The 18,762-nt window shown below is 50.8% G+C and overlaps 1 protein-coding gene across 1 annotated transcript in view; it reads left to right on the plus strand.

Annotated features, from left to right (window-relative positions):
• The window catches only part of Dnah1 (dynein axonemal heavy chain 1), a 63,491-nt gene that overhangs the window by 39,587 nt on the left and 5,142 nt on the right, over positions 1-18,762 (plus strand). Inside the window, exons 46-68 of the mRNA XM_027389525.2 lie at positions 183-356; positions 1,116-1,154; positions 4,333-4,511; positions 5,520-5,750; positions 6,852-7,048; positions 7,500-7,635; positions 8,453-8,661; positions 8,872-9,043; positions 9,749-9,940; positions 10,328-10,438; positions 11,108-11,293; positions 11,562-11,753; positions 12,683-12,850; positions 12,931-13,122; positions 13,302-13,433; positions 13,898-14,023; positions 14,718-14,837; positions 14,947-15,096; positions 15,198-15,358; positions 15,916-16,141; positions 16,245-16,440; positions 16,759-16,910; positions 17,982-18,178. Coding sequence (XP_027245326.1) covers positions 183-356; positions 1,116-1,154; positions 4,333-4,511; positions 5,520-5,750; positions 6,852-7,048; positions 7,500-7,635; positions 8,453-8,661; positions 8,872-9,043; positions 9,749-9,940; positions 10,328-10,438; positions 11,108-11,293; positions 11,562-11,753; positions 12,683-12,850; positions 12,931-13,122; positions 13,302-13,433; positions 13,898-14,023; positions 14,718-14,837; positions 14,947-15,096; positions 15,198-15,358; positions 15,916-16,141; positions 16,245-16,440; positions 16,759-16,910; positions 17,982-18,178 — 3,838 coding nt within the window. The remainder of the gene's footprint in view (positions 1-182; positions 357-1,115; positions 1,155-4,332; positions 4,512-5,519; positions 5,751-6,851; positions 7,049-7,499; positions 7,636-8,452; positions 8,662-8,871; positions 9,044-9,748; positions 9,941-10,327; positions 10,439-11,107; positions 11,294-11,561; positions 11,754-12,682; positions 12,851-12,930; positions 13,123-13,301; positions 13,434-13,897; positions 14,024-14,717; positions 14,838-14,946; positions 15,097-15,197; positions 15,359-15,915; positions 16,142-16,244; positions 16,441-16,758; positions 16,911-17,981; positions 18,179-18,762) is intronic.

An 18,762-nucleotide genomic window follows, 5' to 3' on the forward strand; every position in this document is an offset into this window, starting at 1 on the left:
CTCTGGAGTCACTAGGATTACAGACACACTGTCACATCTACCTGGCTTTTATGTGGATACAGGGCATGCAAATCCTCCAAGTCATCTATCTCCCTAACACCATAAATTACAGTTTTAAAATACATTCTTGTCATGGGCAAGGGGCCCACAGAAGTCATGACTGACTTCCTTCTCCCACCCAGGAGCCTTCAAGAACCTGGTGGACATCAATTTTGTCTGTGCCATGGGCCCCCCAGGAGGAGGCAGGAACGCTATAACTCCAAGGCTGACACGCCACTTCAACTACCTGTCCTTTATTGAGATGGATGAAGTCAGCAAGAAACACATCTTCTCTACCATTCTGGGATGTTGGATGGGTGAGTATAGGGTTGGGGCAGGAGAGGCCATGAACAAAGGCAGAGGCCCAAGCTAGTTGTCACACCAAAGACAGCTGAACAGCACTGGGCAGGAAGAAGGCACTGGCCATTAATGCAACCTCAGCCTTACTCCTTTACTCAGCAGTTATGGCTGGCAATCTCATGAACCTTTATTTCTTTACCAATGGGTGCTAATATTAATACCTACCCTCCAAGTCTTGAGAGTTAAGTTATGGCACATACCACCTAAAGTAAAGCTATGCAGCAAGTCTGCATATGGCATATGTGATAGATATATGCATTCACTCACATAGAGACATGTGCTAGTGTTTGCCCAGAAGCTCACATGTAATGACAGTAACTTACAGGAAAACCCAGGAAGAACAAAGGGACAAAGTAGCACTGCTCCATCCTGGGGCTTGGAAAAAGTCCACCCAGAACTCTGTTTCTCCAGTAGCCCACCTCTCACCCAGCACACACCTCCCCCTCCATCCCTCCCCACCTCCCACAATGGAATGCCACTTGGTATCATTCTGGGCAGAGAGCGTTAGAAGTCAAGCCTTCCATCAGGCCTGGACCCTCCTGCCAGAGCTATAGGCCAGGGCTCTCCTTCATATACAACTGGTGCATGGGGCACATTGCTCTGAGAAAGGGTGGGAGGCAGCTGCTTGAGGAGTTTCCAGCAGGACACAGCTGGCCAAAGTAGCCAGCAAGTGACCACCTAACTCTGAACCTAGTATCTGTCCCTCACCCCTGCAGATGGACTCCTTGGAGAGAAAAGTTACCGAGAGCCTGTGCGTAAGTGTGTCCTGGACCTGGGAGGATCTTAAGAGGATCTAGTCTGGGGGCAACCCTGAACTCAGACTTTAGCTGGTATGTTAACATTAGGATCAAGGACCATGGTGGGCCCTCCTTGGGCTCACATGGAGCCAGAGCTCAAGTCAGCACCTGCACTGGCTGCTCTTCAGGCTCCTGTACCTCTCTTAGAGCCATTTCAACCCTCGGTGCCTAGGTTAGTGTCACACTGGTAGCAGGAAATGAAAGATAAGTGGATGAAGAAAGGAATCCAATGAACTCTGCCGTCTAAAAGAACTATAGTAAAAAGAAATCCAGCCTTCTCCAGAGAGCAGGCATGAACATGAAAGCAGGTGATTTTCAGTTAGGAGGCAGACATCCCTCTATGGTAGCCTCATGCAGCTCTAATCTGTCAGTCATCACTACAGGGCAGTTGGCTACTTCAGGTTCTGTCCTGTCTCAGCTGAAAGAGGCTGCCAAGCTCCCTCTTGGAGTCTTAGTTTCTAGCTCTGTTACTGGCATCCCTCATGGCTCCTGTCCTAGGAGTGAACTTCCTATTCTAATGGAGGCCAGACTGCTCCTCTTTGGCCTGATGGAGGACAAGAGTCACACATCCCCCAATACCAGTATTCCCTGTTCTGCTGGGCCACTTTGTCAACATAGAAAGATGTTGTGGGGCGTGGTGGCATATGCTTTTCGTCTCAGCACTCAAGAGGCAGAGGTGGGTAGATTTCTGTGAGTTTGAGGCCAGCCTGATCTACTGGTCTACATAGAGAGTTTGAGGACATCCAGAGCTACATAGTGAGACTGTCTCTAAAAACAAAGCAAAAACTTATAAACATGTCCCAATTTCTCCTGTCTTAACCAAAACACAGAATTATCTCTGCCAGCCAGATCCCTTCTTCATCATTGCCTCACCTCTCTGCTCAGCTTTATAACAAAACTCACTCACACTGTCACATCCCTATCCCTCCAATTGAGTTACCTCCTCCACTTTTCTCACTGGCGACAAGAGTGTAGCCTCATCTACTCTGAAAACAGTCTCTTCTTCCCAGCAGCTTCTCCCAGGCCTTCTCCTTCCCCTGGGTGTATCAGCCAGCTTTATGTCGCTCTGATAAAATAGCCCAAGGAAGGAATGGCTTTTTTGTTCACATTTCAAAAGTCTCCCCCATGATTGGCTTACTCTGTTGCTCTGAGCCTGAGGTGAGGAAAACACCAGGGCAGCAGGAGGGCATGGGAGAGCAAAGTTGTTCACTTCATGGCAGCCAAGAAGCAGAGGCAAACAGGAGGATTTCAGGGAAATGTATTCTCTTCAGGGATGCTGCCCAAGCAATCTTCTTCCTCCAGCCTGGCCTGCTTCCTTCACATATTCCTTATGACTCCACTCAGGAAGCATTCATTAATTAATTAGCCTATTGATGAGGTTAGTGTGCTCATGATCCAATCATCTCCCAATGATTGGACCTACCAGCTGGGGACCCGAGCTTTCAAACCACAGGCCTTTGCAGGGAGGTACTTCAAACACAAACTGTCATAGTAGACACCCATCTTGGACTAACCAGACTTTGACCTCCAGCCCCTTTTCCCTCTTAAATGCACTGTCCTCAGACAGTCTCATCCTTCTGGATGCTCCTGACAAGAACTCTTCCGTCATCCTCTTCCTCTCAAACCATACGACAACTGCCAAAAAATCTCTTGGCTGTCCCTGCAGAGTGTGTCCTGAATCACCGCCCTGCCCTCCTTCACCTAATCATTGGGAAATTCACTCTAATCTGCTCACTCTGCATTCACTTACCAATGGCCCATCCTCCTTTTGCAGCTACAGGGACCCGTGAAAGCATTAGATCAAGCCGGGCAGTGGTGGCACATGACTTTAATCCTAGCACTCTTGGAGGCAGAGGCAGGTGGATCTCTGTGAGTTCGAGGCCAGCCTGGTCTAGAGTGAGTTCCAGGACAGCCAGAGCTACACAGAGAAACCCTGAAAAAAAACACCAAAACAAACAAACAAACAAACCCATTAGATCAAGCTAGGTGTGCTATTGCCTGCCTGTAGTCCAGCTACTTAGGAGACTAAGGTAAGAGGATCACTTCAGCCCATCAGTTTAAGGCTAGCCTGGGCAAGACTGTCTCAAAAATACACAAAACCAAAAATATAATGAGGCCATGCTCTTCTTCTCAACTGTCTTGGCCAAGCAATAGTCCCCATCACAACAGTGCCAGGAAACGTTGTCCATGTTTCACATTCCTGTCTCCTGGGTACTGCTATTGTTGGCCCCTATGCCAAGAACACTTTTTCTCCAGCAATATTCATGCCTGCAATCTCACTTCTTGACCTCAGCTTGAATGTCTCCCTTCTCAGTGTGATATCCCACAGCATTTCTGTAATCACTCCAAAGCCTAACTTTGAGGTTCCCCAAACCTTTCTTTTGCTGCAAGTCTCTCCATAGCATTTTTCACCTGGTTGTTGTCTCTTTGTCATTGCATTTTCAAGACAAAGCTTGTTAAGGGTGAGAGATGTCTGTTGGGTCAACCTCTGTGTTCATCACCTAGAATACATGTGTCCTCCTGACTCTTTTCTTCTGCCATTTCTGAGTTCTTCTTGTACCCCAAGTTCCTACTCTCAGAGTTTAGTTCCAGGTAGAGACAGGGGTACTTATCATATAACAAGCACATGGGTATGGTAGTAATGGAAAGCAAGATGGAACTTGGACAACTCCACAGAGAGTGGTAAACCCCCAAGTGTCAGGCCTGAGATCCAGATCACCCTATACCCATCATTAAGCTCTCCTGAAGCCTGTGTAGATTAAATGGCCCTTGCACATATGTGACTCAGCACTGCCATGTCCAGGTCTTAGGATAGGCTCATAAGGAAGACAGCCAGGACGGAGCCCATTGATACCCACAGTTCTGTGACTGCATCTCAGTGAGTGCCCTATGCATGGCCAGTTGTCAGGAATGTGGATGTAAATTTAGGGCACACAGAACAAGAGATCTCCATCCTAAGGTAGGGACATCGAGAAGGCTTTGCAAAGGAGGGGGCATCTAAGAAGGGACTGAAGCAAAAGCAGCATCCAAGCCTAAGGCTAGGGGATGGGTGCTGGGGGGATCACAGGGGCACTGTTAGGACCTGCATTGCAGCCCTCCTGTCTGTGTGACCCTGCCCACTCTCCTGTCTCCACAGCTGGGGCCCCCAACATCGTCCATCTGAATGAGCCCCTTGTGGAAGCTACCATCAGGGTATATGCTACCATCACCTCCCAGCTGCTGCCCACTCCAGCCAAGTCCCACTATACCTTCAACCTGAGGGACCTCTCAAAAGTCTTCCAGGGTATGCTCATGGCTGAGCCAGCCAAGGTTGAGGTGAGGATCTACCAGGCCCATCCCCCATGCCCAAGTTGCCCTTGCCACCCTCTCCAGACCTCTCCTAATTTTAAGCCTTTCTACCTAAACAGTCCCCAGCCCTTGTCTAGCTAGGCCCTGAGGAAAATGGGACATAAAAGGTCAGCCCACCAGAGCCAGACCTTAGCACAGCTAAGCCTATCTTGTTAGTCAAACTCATGTCCAAAATTGTGACCATGGTGAGGTCATACAAAGAACAAGCCAGGAGAAAGCAAAGAAGGCAGGAGCATTTGTAGTAGAGGCCTTATGCGTGAGAAGACTTAGGGAGAGGTGAACAAGGTGCCTTTGAGAACTAAACACGTGCAGGTCTAAGGAGTGGGCAGTGGGATGCCAGGAGCCAGAGTGTACAGGCTGTTCATCCAGCAGAGAACTCAAATGGGGAGGCACACAGAATCACTGGCTAAACAACCAAAGTGTGGCTAGCCTCAGGAAGGTGGGGTGGGTTAAACAAAAGTTGGTTCTGGCCTTGGCAAGCTCATAGCCAATGACTTAAGAGAAAAGCCTGGAACTTCCTTAGTGTGCCCTGGGTGAGGGGCATGGAAGCTGGAACAGTGGGCAGCAGATCCAAACTCAGAGAAAGAGATAGGTGGGGCTTGCTGAGCAGTTAGATGTGGGGTGTTGGGAAGGCATCAGGAGAATGAGGTCTCCTTACCAGGCTTGGAGTTTGGAGCTTTAAATAAAGGGAAGTGGTGTCTTTAGGATACCCATGACTAGCTACTAATGCTAGGTACCTAGTGGGTGCTGGGAGCTAGGCATAGGGAGGCCCAAGCAGTATTCTGCAATTTTGCTTGGTCTTCAGTTGGCCAGAGGCACATCTCCCAACAGCTCTTGCATGTGGCTCTGGATCTGAGGCAAAGGAAGGAGACTAGTCCCACAAAGCATGTTCCTACCCTCTATCTCTCCCCTGGTACTTCAAATGATGACTCAGGGCCTGGGACCAAGGCAGGCACTGACACTGGGCACTCACAGGACAAGGTGCAGTTGCTGCGACTATGGTACCATGAGAACTGCCGTGTGTTCCGTGACCGACTGGTAAATGAGGAAGACCGCAGCTGGTTTGATGAGCTCCTCGAGACCCAGATGGAGGACTTTGGGGTGGCCTTCAGCAAAGTCTGCCCCTTCCATCCCATTCTTTACGGGGACTTCATGTCTCCAGGCTCAGATGTGAAGTCCTATGAACTCATCACCAGTGAGAATAAGGTGCGTGGGTGCTCTACTCTGGTACGTCCTCTGGTAGGTCCAGGGGCCCACAAGTGTAGTACCTAGAGAGTCCGAAAGTCTACACAGGATGAGTGAAAGACCCAGGCCCTCTCCTGTCACCATTAATGAATCATGTACTAGACTAGAGTCATGATAGTCAGACAAGCTTTTGGCTTCTCTGAGTTCCCATTTCCCTGTTCACATGGGTTTAGCTAGGCAGCCTGTCTGTGAAAACAAGCCTGGAGTTCATCTGGGGCAAATGTACAAACAGTGACACACCGCGTCCATTTGGGATGCTACCACTCTCACTCACAGAGGAGAAGAAAGGTTTTGGTACCATAGCTCAGTTGGGACCTTGGGAGACAGGGTTGAGGTTTTCATCAGTGGCCTCCCTCTGTGGTCTCAAAGCTGTGAGGCTGCAGTGGACCTCCTGGTGGTTTTCCCTATACACTTCCTCTCCTAGTTCCCAGGTGGTCTCCCCAGGGTTGCTTCAGACTGGTGTGTCTCATGGACCAGGCTTCTCTGGGCAGACCTGACTTCTGAAAGCCAGCATTCCCACCATGCACAGAAGGAGCAGAACTAGCCATGGGAAGCCTGGTATTCAGTATTCCAATGTTCCAACCACCGAACCTATCTATAGCTAGAGCTAACACAAAAACAGTGGCAGGAAATTCCTACAAGGGCCTGCCCAAACACTTCCAAAAAAAAAGCAGCAGTAGATGATGGGCCCAAAGCATTCATTGGGGACTTTATGAATAGAGAGAGTTACATGAAGCATGGTAAGACAAGAGATCCTAGTGTGTCCACAATGGGGAAGGGTGCTGAAGCTATGAGAGTATAGAGACTTGACGAGGGACAGAGCTAGCATCTGCATAGGCTTCTTTCAGCATGTCAAGTGACAACCCGAGCCAGCTTATCAGCACCTGAAGATATACAAGGTACAAGACTGAGTTCTAGCCCACAGGAAAAAATCTGCAACTGGCCAGGTCACAGAGTGCTCAATCAGTCACATTTCTGGGTCTGAACAGAGAGAAGCAGGGGAAATGGGGGACCCCTCCTTGGAGGAGAACCTGCCATTCCCCACCATCTCACTGCTCCCAGATGATGCAGGTGATTGAGGAGTACATGGAGGACTACAACCAGATCAACACAGCCAAGCTGAAGCTGGTCCTCTTTGTGGATGCCATGAGTCATATCTGCCGCATCAGTCGTACTCTGCGCCAGGCATTGGGCAATGCACTCCTGTTGGGTGTGGGTGGCAGTGGCCGCAGCTCCCTCACGAAGCTTGCCTCCCACATGTAAGGGATCATGGTGGGCAGTGGGTGGCATGTGGCAGACTGTTTGGAACAGGTGATTTTCCAGCATGGTAGAATCTTGGTGTGGCCCCAACATAAACCTACTCAGCACATGAGCTTCTGGAAGAACTGCAAATGGAACCTGGACCCCAAGAGGAGGCAGCAGCAGGACCTTTTGGTGCTATGGGTGGGAGGTTAGAGACAAGCATCCCAGAAGGATGCCTAAGAGAGGCATCCATGGGTCTACTATCAGAATCCAAGCACGGAGGGTTGGAGATGGGAGGTCTAGTCTGTAGGAATAGTAGGCAAAGGTCAGGAAATAAGAGAATAGGTTGGTCCTAAAGAACCTACAATTGACCCTGGATAGGAGCAAGATACCAGGTGGATAGCTGGGATATGAGCACCCACCATCCTTGGGCCTCTGGCACACCTTGATCCAAACTCCTGCCTCCAGGGCTGAGTATGAGTGCTTCCAGATTGAGCTGTCCAAGAACTACGGCATGTCAGAGTGGCGTGAAGATGTCAAGAAGGTTCTGCTCAAGGCTGGCCTGCATAACTTGCCTATCACCTTCCTGTTCTCAGACACCCAGGTACAGCCACCACAGCAGTGGGTTGAAGAGTGGGCTGAAGAGTGTCCCCAAGTGGTATCCTGTAGGTGGTCAGTCCTATATGTTCAACTCCCTATACATCAGGACCAGGTGGGATTATGACTGGGTTGGTCAAAAGAGGAACCAACCCAGCCATTTTGCTCTCAGGGGAGACAGAGATCACTATTTATGCTCCAAGCACAAAGAAGTGCCTTGGTACTATAGTACACCACTCACAGGCCAATGGCTTCTTACCTTTAGGACCACAAGTTTGTTCCTGAGGTATAGGGGACCTGTAGCTCCACTTTTGGAGGCATAAGGCCTCTTTCCAGGTCTCTGAATAGAGAAGCCACAAGACAAATAGTGCAGCACGCAAACCTGGTTGGCAGTATAGGTTGTGTCAGGGTGACCTAGGCTCCAAGATCATGTCCCAATCCTAGACAAGTCCCTCCCCTCCTAGACCTGTCCAGCCCCTTCACATAGTCAAGAAAGTGAGGTTTCCCTCCAACACAGGCCAGATGCCTCTGTCAGTTGCCATGGTTTCTTGTTGTAGTAAAATAAGGCCTGGAGGAATGCTGGAGCGGGATCAGGAAAATGCCACAACATTACCCAAGACCTGGGTCCCTGCCACAGCCCATAGGTTACATTCAGAGCTTCCACAATGGGGCAGATTTGAGTACAAGTCCAGGACTTATGAGACTGTCCTTGGCCTAGGTCCTATATAGACAGCTGTTACAAAGGTACAGGAAGACTGTTCATTTAAATGTGACACACAGGGGCTTCCATAAAGGCCTCGCTCCTACCCCTTGTCCTTCTCCAGATCAAGAATGAGTCCTTCCTAGAGGATATTAACAACGTCCTGAACTCAGGTGACATCCCCAACATCTACAGTGCCGATGAGCAAGATCAGATTGTCAACACCATGCGGCCCTACATACAGGAGCAGGGCCTGCAGCCCACCAAAGCCAACCTCATGGCCGCCTACACTGGACGTGTGCGCAATAACATCCACATGGTGCTGTGCATGAGGTACACGCAGCTGCCATCAGGCCCCACTGGGGCATCGGGTGGGTGAGAGGGTCCTTGTGAAATGAAAAGTGTCCCCAGGCCTGGCCACCATGCCATTCAGACCAAACTACTAGGCTGGCCTGGCTACTATAACACAGAGCTATAGATGGGCTTGAGTCCTGAGTGCCTAAGTCCATGTCCCTAGGCCTTACATGGACCCTTCTCCCTCAGTCCCATTGGAGAGGTCTTCCGAGCTCGCCTAAGGCAGTTTCCCTCCCTTGTCAACTGCTGTACCATTGACTGGTTTAACGAGTGGCCAGCAGAGGCCCTGCAATCTGTGGCCACCATGTTCCTGAATGAGATCCCAGAACTGGAATCTTCCAGCGAAATAATTCAAGGGCTGGTAGGTATTTTGGTGAGAGGCAGTCTCTTGGGGAGAAATATTTCACTTTGGGTAGAGGCTTAGGGCCACCACAACCTGGGTAAGAGTCCTACCCCTGGCAGCAAAGCTTTGTTGACATGACATTACCTGTCTATGCCTCATTTTTCCCATCTGTGAAATGAGGCCATAAGTCGTGTGGTGACCTAGTGTTCTACAAATGCCTAGCGTTCCCCTTTCTCCCAAAAGCCCCCCTTACACCTCTTTAGAGACCTCAGACAGGTTAAGCCAGCTTTGTCTGCTTCCATCTCAGAGAACACTGCCCCTCTGAGGGCCAAGAACTAAGATGAACTCAACATTTCCCTGCCTTAGACCCAACCGCTGAAGGGACACATTTTAGGAATTTCAGAGAGAGACAGCTCAGGGAGCTGTGCCAAGGGTTCTGGGCCTTACATGGACCTTTCTCCCTCAGTCCCATTGGAGAGGGAGACTCCTGGGCCCCTGTTCAAGGCCAGCTCTGTTCTTGACCAGTATGGGCCTTGGGCTTTTCATCTGCATAAAGGGTTACCTTGACCTGGAAGTTGCCAGGATCTTAGGAAACAGTGAATAGGAGGTATAGAAGTTCTGCAATAGCCTTTTCCTCAGGACCAAGACACAGTGGGTTTGTGGGTGCCTGGTACCTAGTCTTTGCTGAAGTGCCACAAGCATCCATGGTCTCCCCATTCACAGATTCAGGTTTGCGTATTTATCCACCAGTCTGTGGCCAAGAAATGCATTGAGTACCTGGCAGAGCTGGCCCGCCACAACTATGTAACTCCCAAGAGCTATTTGGAGCTGCTCAATATTTTCTCTATCCTCATTGGGCAGAAGAAAATGGAACTGAAGACTGCTAAAAACCGCATGATGAGTGGCCTTGACAAGGTAGGCCTGCGGAAGGCCTTACAGATAGTGGCTGCTGAGTCTTAGCAATCTATGATGCCAAGGTGGCCTAGCATTTCAGACTGTAGCCCAAAGTGCTGCAAAAGTGACTTCCTTCTCAGTGATAGAATAGAAATCAACAGTGAAGGGAAAGGGCAAACAAAGGTACCCCACAGCTTCTCAGGGAGTGAGGCTTCCTCATCTAGTGACCACCAAGCACCCTAGGGGCCATGAATGATGGTGATCAAGCAGGACCCCCTCCTCAGAACCCTACAGACTTGACCTCTCTCTGGTTCTGGTAAGACCTGTGCTGGGGTTTTGTTTTGTTTTGTTTTTGTTTTTGTTTTTTTGTTTTGTTTTGTTTTGTTTTCTCTGCTCTCCCCTAACTAGCTGTTGCGTACTTCTGAGGATGTGGCCAAGATGCAGGAGGAGCTGGAGATTATGCGCCCCCTGCTGGAAGAGGCTGCCAAGGACACCTTGCTCACTATGGATCAGATCAAGGTTGGAGTGCTCACAGAGAGCTCTTGGGGGGGGGGGGGCTTCTCTGACCCTGTCCAAGGATGCTCAACATTTCAAATCACCTAATGGCTAGACCCCTGGCCTTCACAAGTCCTTTAGCCTTTGTGTACTTCATTTTCCTCATTCACCAGTTGTCCATTTATTTGACAAATACTTCGGCAGGACCATTAATACTTTAAGTCAGGCACTCCGTAGGCAGGGGGTCCTACAAAGAGCAAGGCAGATGAATCCAAACAGACCATCACAACTCAGGCTGAGTAGCAGGACTGCCACAGGCAGATTCTGCCCACAACTGGGGTTTACAGTGAAGGCCCAGTCCTCCCGGCACTTAACCACCATTATTAGCATGACAGCTTTCCGCCGGCATTCAAGTGCCCTGCTCTATAGAGTCAGAGTATTACAACATGTCCCCTGAGGAAATGGGGAGGTGCATCTTTGCATCATGTACAGATGGCCATGTGGGCCTGTAGAGCTGGAATGCCCAAACCTAGAAACTCCTAGGCTGTATTGTGGGCACTCAAGATGTGGGTGGAACTTCTGGCCTTCCCAGTTCTCTACCTATTGCATCTCAGCCCTCAGAAAGGGGAGGATGGTATTCCTGTCCTTGCTGCTGGCCACTAAGTGGATCCCCTGTCTCCCATGCATCCCCAGGTGGACACAGCCATAGCTGAGGAAACCCGGAAATCAGTGCAAGCAGAGGAGAACAAGGCCAATGAGAAGGCCAGTAAGGCCCAAGCTATTGCTGACGATGCTCAGAAGGATCTGGATGAGGCACTGCCAGCCCTGGATGCAGCCCTAGCCAGCCTCCGGAACCTCAACAAGAACGATGTGACAGAGGTGGGCAGCCAGACATCTTCTCACACTATCATATCCCTTTCTGGTGTCCTCTTAGGTCCTAATGGTGTACCACATCTTTTGGTGACTGTGCACCAATAGGTGAGGGCAGAATGAAGTCCAGATACTAGCTTCTTGTTCCACTTTCCTTGTGTCGTCCCCAGGCAGTCCCAAGGCTCTAGGTCCTTTGTCAGTAAAGACTTGGTTGGTGGGACCCACCTTGCCCAAGGATAGGACCTTCCCCTTCTATACCTTTTGACATGGCCCATAGGTACGCGCCATGCAGCGCCCACCCCCAGGAGTGAAGCTGGTCATAGAAGCTGTGTGCATCATGAAGGGCATCAAGCCCAAAAAGATACCTGGAGATAAGCCAGGCTCCAAAGTGGATGACTACTGGGAGCCAGGCAAGGGGCTGCTGCAAGACCCAGGCCGCTTCCTTGAAAGCCTCTTCAAGTTTGACAAGGTAACCACGCTAAACCTACGGGTAAGACACGGTAGGTAGGACAGAACTGGAGAAGTGTCTGTCACACCGGTGTCTGTAGGTGCCGTGATCTCTGTTCCACCCCCTGCCTGTCCCACCACTAGCTGCAGCATATAAGCCCCTGGGGGACATAGAGCTGTTTGGGACCATGGAATGCAAAGCTTGTCCCCCTGCCCCCAAGGAACTGTCAGGTGGGATGATAGCCTCCTCCTCCCCAACCAATGTCAATTGAGGGAACTGGGACCAAGTCAGGTTCCTGTGCCTATCGGATGTCACCCGACGTCACTCCAAGGCTGGAGATCATCCCCTACCCAACACCCACACCCACCACACCCCACCACCACTGAAAGTGGTCCTAGTCAAGAGATTCGCCACCTGTTCTGTATTATCTCCCTCCCTAAGCTTCAGCTCCCTCTGGCTGTCTCTAGGTTCTCTGTATGTCTGTCCATTTGGGGATTTTCAGTGTCCATGGATATCTGCTCTCTTGGTCTGTGCCATGATGGAGCCCACAACCCCTTCAGCAAACCCCTCTCCAGTCCAGAAGTTCACTGAATGCCAGTTGCCTGGCCTACATGGGCTACTCCCTGCCATCACATGCCATAAGGCAGTGAGTGACCGGTGTCACAGCAACTGGACCCCCTCGGGGCTTCCTTAGCCCTCCTCCTACTATTCCATTAGAGATCTGCAGGTCCAGAGACACCCTTCTCAGGGAGGCACCCAATCCAGGAGGGCTCACAACCTGAGCTCTGATTCCCCTAGGCTTGTCTTAGCTCTGACCTCTGAGAGCCTACCAGCAGCTCAGTTCCCAGGCCCATTGCCAATGAAAGTGGAACAGAGTATGGGTGTGGGAGGCTCTCCAGCAACCCAGATGTAATGAAGCAGTGTCTTGAGATCTATGATTTCCACCCCAGGACAACATTGGGGATGCAATTATCAAAGCCATCCAGCCATATATCGACAATGAGGAGTTCCAGCCAGCTGCCATTGCCAAGGTGTCCAAAGCCTGCACCTCTATCTGCCAGTGGGTACGCGCCATGCACAAGTACCACTTTGTGGCCAAGGCTGTGGAACCCAAACGGGTGAGGACTATACAGAGCTCATAGAGGCCAGCTCCCCTCTCCAGGTACTGGCTATGAGCTGGCCCTCTTTCTGCCTGCAGCAAGCCTTACGGGAAGCCCAGGACGACCTGGAAGTAACACAAAGGATCCTAGAAGAGGCAAAGCACCACCTGCGTGAAGTGGAAGATGGGATTGCCACAATGCAGGCCAAGTATCGAGAGTGTGTTGCCAAGAAGGAAGAGCTAGAAATGAAGTGTGACCAGTGTGAGCAGCGCCTAACCCGAGCTGACAAGGTGCGTGAGCCCACGGGCAGGCCCATTAGGAAGAAGAGGACTCAGTGATATAGGACAATTATGGGTTGGCTCTCCCCATCTCCTTCTTAGCAACTGATGGACAGGGCCACAGTGGGCAGAGCCAGCCCCAGGCCTCAGCCCAGCCTCCCAGAGCCCACTCCACAAGACTGCTTTTACAGCTCATCAATGGACTCTCAGATGAAAAGGTCCGCTGGCAGGAGACTGTGGAGAATCTGGAGAATATGCTTGACAACATCTCTGGTGATGTAATGGTGGCTGCCGGCTTTGTAGCCTACCTGGGCCCCTTCACGGTAAAGAGCCCCCAACCCTACCCCTGATCAGCTTTCATCCCATAAAGAAACCCTCCCTTGAGGCCTTACCTCTGTGAGGGCAACCTCCGGAGTACCTCTCCTTCCCTCCCTCATGTAGCATGCAGGTGCTGAGCAGGTGCACACAAGTCAGAAGACACCCCACCCCCACCTTAGGAGTATAAAAAGGCTCACACACGTGCACCTGTGCCAGACCCTGCTCTAAATGTTCCATTGTGTGTCCCATTTAATCCTCACAGACATCTTTTAGGACAATATTGAAGGCAATGACCCCTTTCATAGACAAGGGTCCATGGTTTTGTAGGATCCAAGCAGGTCTGAAGTATGATGTCTAGCTCCACATCTGAGCTCTGACTTCTGCATGCCTTTACCAAGCATTGTTGTGTCTAGAGGTTAGGAAACTCTGAGTGTCTGGTGTGGTGACCTTAAGTTTTACATCTCTCCAGGGCCAGTACCGCACAACACTCTATGAACAGTGGGTCAATCAGCTCACAGTTCACCAAGTCCCGCACACTTCCAAACCCACACTGATTGCAACACTGGGAAACCCTGTGAAGATCCGCTCGTGGCAGGTAACTATCAGGATATGTCAGGATTTGTCTCGGGCTGGACCTAGAGCCTCCTGCCTTCTTTCTACCCCTTTCCCAAGCCTAACTCATGGATGTCTCTTCTCCACCCTCCTGGGTGTAGCCAGAGGGTAGTGAGAGACAAAGGGGAAAAAGAACCAGGCCAGGGGTGACATAGGTACTATAAGCTGTAGGGAGAGTTATCTTTGGGGAAGGGGTTTCTCTATGTAACAGCTCTGGCTGTCCTGGAACTCCCTCTATAGACCAGGCTGGCCTCAAACTCACAGAGATTCGCCTGCCTCTGCCTCCCAGAGTGCTGGGATTAAAGATGTTCCCTACTATGGTAGAGGTTTCTTTAAAAAAGAAAGTCATGTCTGAGCTAGGCCCAAAAGGCAGAGAAAGATGCTAAGCCTGGGCAAATGCAAGAAGAGTCAATGGGACGTGGGCACTGTGGAGGTGATATCTCTAAGCAAGGAAGTAGTGGGCATGTGGACAGAAAGGCCCAGCAAAGGAGAGCATCAGAAGACTTCCAGGAGCAAAAGAGATAGGATCCTATCCACATTGCTACCTCTATCCCTCATGTTCTCCATCCAAAGCATACAACAAAGTGAAACCTACATCCAGAACAGAGCTGAGAGTAGCTCAGCCAGCTATGCTTGCATAAAAACCCTGACCCAGCATGGCACCTGGCTTCCCACAGATCGCTGGCCTCCCCAATGACACTCTGTCAGTGGAAAATGGGGTCATCAATCAATACTCCCAGCGTTGGACCCACTTCATTGACCCCCAGAGTCAGGCTAACAAATGGATCAAGAACATGGTAAGCAGAGTCCCTAATGCTGCCCCCTCAGACAGGCTCAGCCAGTGCTGGGGAAGCAACTGAGCCTTGGCCTGGCTCTAAGCTCCCATAACCCTATTCTCCCCTGCAGGAGAAGGACAACGGGCTAGATGTGTTCAAGTTGAGTGACCGTGACTTCCTGCGCAGCATGGAGAATGCTATCCGCTTTGGCAAGCCATGCCTTCTAGAAAACGTGGGTGAGGAGCTGGATCCTGCACTGGAGCCTGTGCTGCTCAAGCAGGTAGGCCTGTCGAGGAAGGGGAAGCCATGTCCTACAGGCCCAGCCACACAGGGAACCGACCACTCTCCAACCACAGTGCCCATCCATCCTGCCTGCCACAGACATACAAGCAGCAAGGGAACATAGTGCTGAAGTTGGGAGACACAGTGATCCCCTACCATGAGGACTTCAGGATGTACATTACCACCAAGCTACCCAACCCTCACTATACGCCAGAGATTTCCACCAAACTCACCCTCATCAACTTTACATTGTCACCCAGGTAAGCCTCCACCCACGAGAACACAGCATCAGCTGTCCCTTCCTGCCATCTCCCCTTGGTCATCTCTTGGCCATCCCTAAGCTGCAGGAATCAAGAGGTCTGTTTTTTCTGCTTAGCAGCCCCATCAACTTCCTCCCAGGTACTCTGACATCCCAAGTTTTTCCAGACCCTCCACGGGCCTCTGTTACTTCATTTCCACCTAAGAGTATCCTTCATTTCCCCCTAACCACCCCCCCCACACACACACACAGGCCTGCTACATACTAAAACCTCCATTTGAGTAGCTACAAGCAGTGGGAGGGGAAAAAGACACTCTTAAGTCTTATCTTGATCATTCATAGCCCCTTTTGCCAAAGAAGAACTCAGATCTAGCTGGCCAGTCCCTGCTATTCAAGGTCTTGATGACAACCATTGTTTTGAAAGCAGCCCTGCATCAATCCGACAGATTGAGGCTAGGCCTCCCCGGCTGATAGTGGCAGCGGTGCTGGGCCCTTGATAGCTAAGTGTGGGCTAACACTGATCCCAGGTGTTATAAGCATGGTCTTCCACCCCGGTAGTGGCCTAGAGGACCAGCTACTAGGCCAGGTAGTGGCTGAGGAACGACCTGATCTAGAAGAGGCCAAGAACCAGCTGATTGTCAGTAATGCCAAGATGCGCCAAGAGCTAAAGGACATTGAAGACCAGATACTGTACCGTCTCAGTTCCTCTGAGGGTAACCCTGTAGATGACATGGAACTTATCAAGGTGCTAGAGGCTTCCAAGATGAAGGCTGCTGAGATCCAGGTCGGGAACTGCCTTCCTACAAACCTGACCCTCCCCACTTGCCCCAGCCCTGCTTACCTACTGCTCCTGAACATAACCCCTTTCCTTTTGCCCCTCTGCCCAGGCTAAGGTCAGAATCGCAGAGCAGACAGAGAAGGACATTGACCTCACGCGCATGGAGTACATACCTGTAGCTGTCCGCACCCAGATCCTCTTCTTCTGTGTGTCAGACCTGGCTAATGTGGACCCCATGTACCAGTACTCTCTCGAGTGGTTCCTCAACATCTTCCTCTCAGGCATCTCCAACTCAGAGAGGGCAGGTAGCTCTGGCACACTGGCACACTGGCACAACAGGCCCACTCTGAAATGGATGGAATGCGTATGGCACATTGCTATGGTGGAGCACACATAGGAACCCTCATCTATGTTCACTCTTACATCATACACTCATGATACCGAGGAAGACACCACCTCCCATCCCTACCCTACTTAGATCCCCTTTACTGCAAACATCAGCTGCCCAGGGAGATGCACAGACTACCCCAATAACTGCTGGGAAGCTTTCAAGGCTGGGCTAGACCCTGAGATTATCTCTCTTCAATTTCCCCATGTCTGCCACCACTTCTTCCACCCTGTAGACAACCTGAAGAAACGCATCAGCAACATCAACCGCTACCTAACCTACAGCCTCTACAGCAATGTCTGCCGCAGCCTCTTTGAGAAGCACAAGCTGATGTTCGCCTTCCTGCTGTGTGTCCGTATAATGATGAATGAGGGCAAGATCAACCAGGTGCAGAAAGAAGCAGGCAGATGGCTCAGGGGACTGTCTGAGGGTCACCCTATTTCGGGCCTGAGACCATAGCATAGGTATTAAGTAAAAAGCCTTAATACCTATGGGCATAGCACAGTTAAAGGGGACAGAGGTTTTGGAAGCACAATTCTTGGTTAAACACAACAGGGGACTCTGTGTTAATGTGGCCCAAATGATGCTATGAGCACAGGTCTTCTAAGAGCCTTAAGTGTGTTGCTGAGCAGAGACTGTCCCCAGGGACAAACTGTCCTGAGCCTCCCACACTTGTTCAGTCAGGAACTTCCATGTACCTCATATCCAAGAAGGGGCAAAGCAGAAGACACTAGGAGTGTAAGATCCCCAGAAGCTCAGGCCCCCAGGATCTCAGCCCCCAGGATCTCAGCCCAGGACCTCGGTCACTCCAATCACCAGGCGGATTCAAATGCCTGATGCAAACTGCACCAGGCTTTTATTATAGTCGTTTAACGAGCTAACCCCATGTTAGCTCCGGTCTTTCATCCACCCACCCACCATGGCAGATGGCTAGAAAAGACAGCTCGAACTGTCTGCATAGAGATCTTATAGGGTAGCATAAGGGGAGTGTCTAGGGGCTATGCACAGGCTCAGGATTGGTGTGCCTCCAGGCTTGGAGGGTTTGCCCTGTGTTGATTGGTCAACTGGTTGTTATGGCCCATAGGCCCTCCCAGGGTGGTTGCTATGCTCTGCGCGTCATTGCTGTGCGCTTGTCCATAAAGCACACCCAGAGCCGTAAAGCATAGCACCACCAGCTAACTTTTGATTGGTTCCTTGCCACGAGGTAGGCGTCTGACCTTTTAGTGACTAAGACAAGGTCAGACAAGCACGTGTTCGGCTGTTATGGCTGCTGAAAGGGGCAGGCATCTGACTTTAGTGACCAAGACAAGGTCAGGCAAGTGCGTGTTCGGCTGTTAAGGCTGCCGAAATGGGGAGCTGGTCCCTTCAGGAGTAACCCAGTTTCTCAGGTGAGGTGCCTAGAGATACAAAGGAGCTGGTTACAGGGTGTAGTCACCATCTTGACCTGTACTCTGCTAGGCTGAGTGGCGCTACCTCCTGTCTGGAGGCTCCATCCAGACCATGACTGAAAACCCTGCACCACAATGGCTATCGGACCGGGCCTGGCGAGACATCTTGGCACTTTCAAACCTGACAGCCTTTGCTACATTCTCGTCTGACTTCATAAAGCACCTCCAAGAATTCAAGGCCATCTTTGATAGTGCCGAGCCTCATCGGTGAGCTGGGTCCCAGACTGTGCTATCAGGAACACACAAGAAGACAAGACCCCAAGAACAGGCTTGTCCAGAGGCTTTCTTTGAAATATTACCTAGTACTGTGTCAGGAGCCAGGAAAATTCCATTAGGAAATTTCCAGCGGTTCTAGTAACCAGGAGCTCCAGTCTGCATGGAATAGTGGATGCTAGCTGATTTGCTATTGAATAGCATGGCCTCAGTGGGAAATGTACCCTAGTTTGCATCTCTACAGGACTAAGCATTTGATAGGCCTGCACCAGGGCGGAGGGCTAGTTGTGTAAGTAACACAAAAGGACAGAGCCAGGAGTTGGTGGCGCACGCCTTTAATCCCAGCACTCAGGAGGCAGAGGCAGGCGGATCTCTGTGAGTTCAAGGCCAGTGCGGTCTCCAGAGCGAGTGCTAGGATAGGCTCCAAAGCTATACAGAGAAACCTGTCTCGAAAAAACAAAATAACAAGAGAGGACAGAGAGAGTTAAGAGCGACCAGGCAGAGGGGTTGACTGGAGGAGAGAGAAATGGCCTCAGGGTCCGTGAAGCATGGTTAGGAAACAGCCAGGAAGATGCTGA

Source organism: Cricetulus griseus (assembly GCF_003668045.3).
Source record: "Cricetulus griseus strain 17A/GY chromosome 1 unlocalized genomic scaffold, alternate assembly CriGri-PICRH-1.0 chr1_1, whole genome shotgun sequence".
NCBI lineage: Eukaryota > Metazoa > Chordata > Mammalia > Rodentia > Cricetidae > Cricetulus > Cricetulus griseus.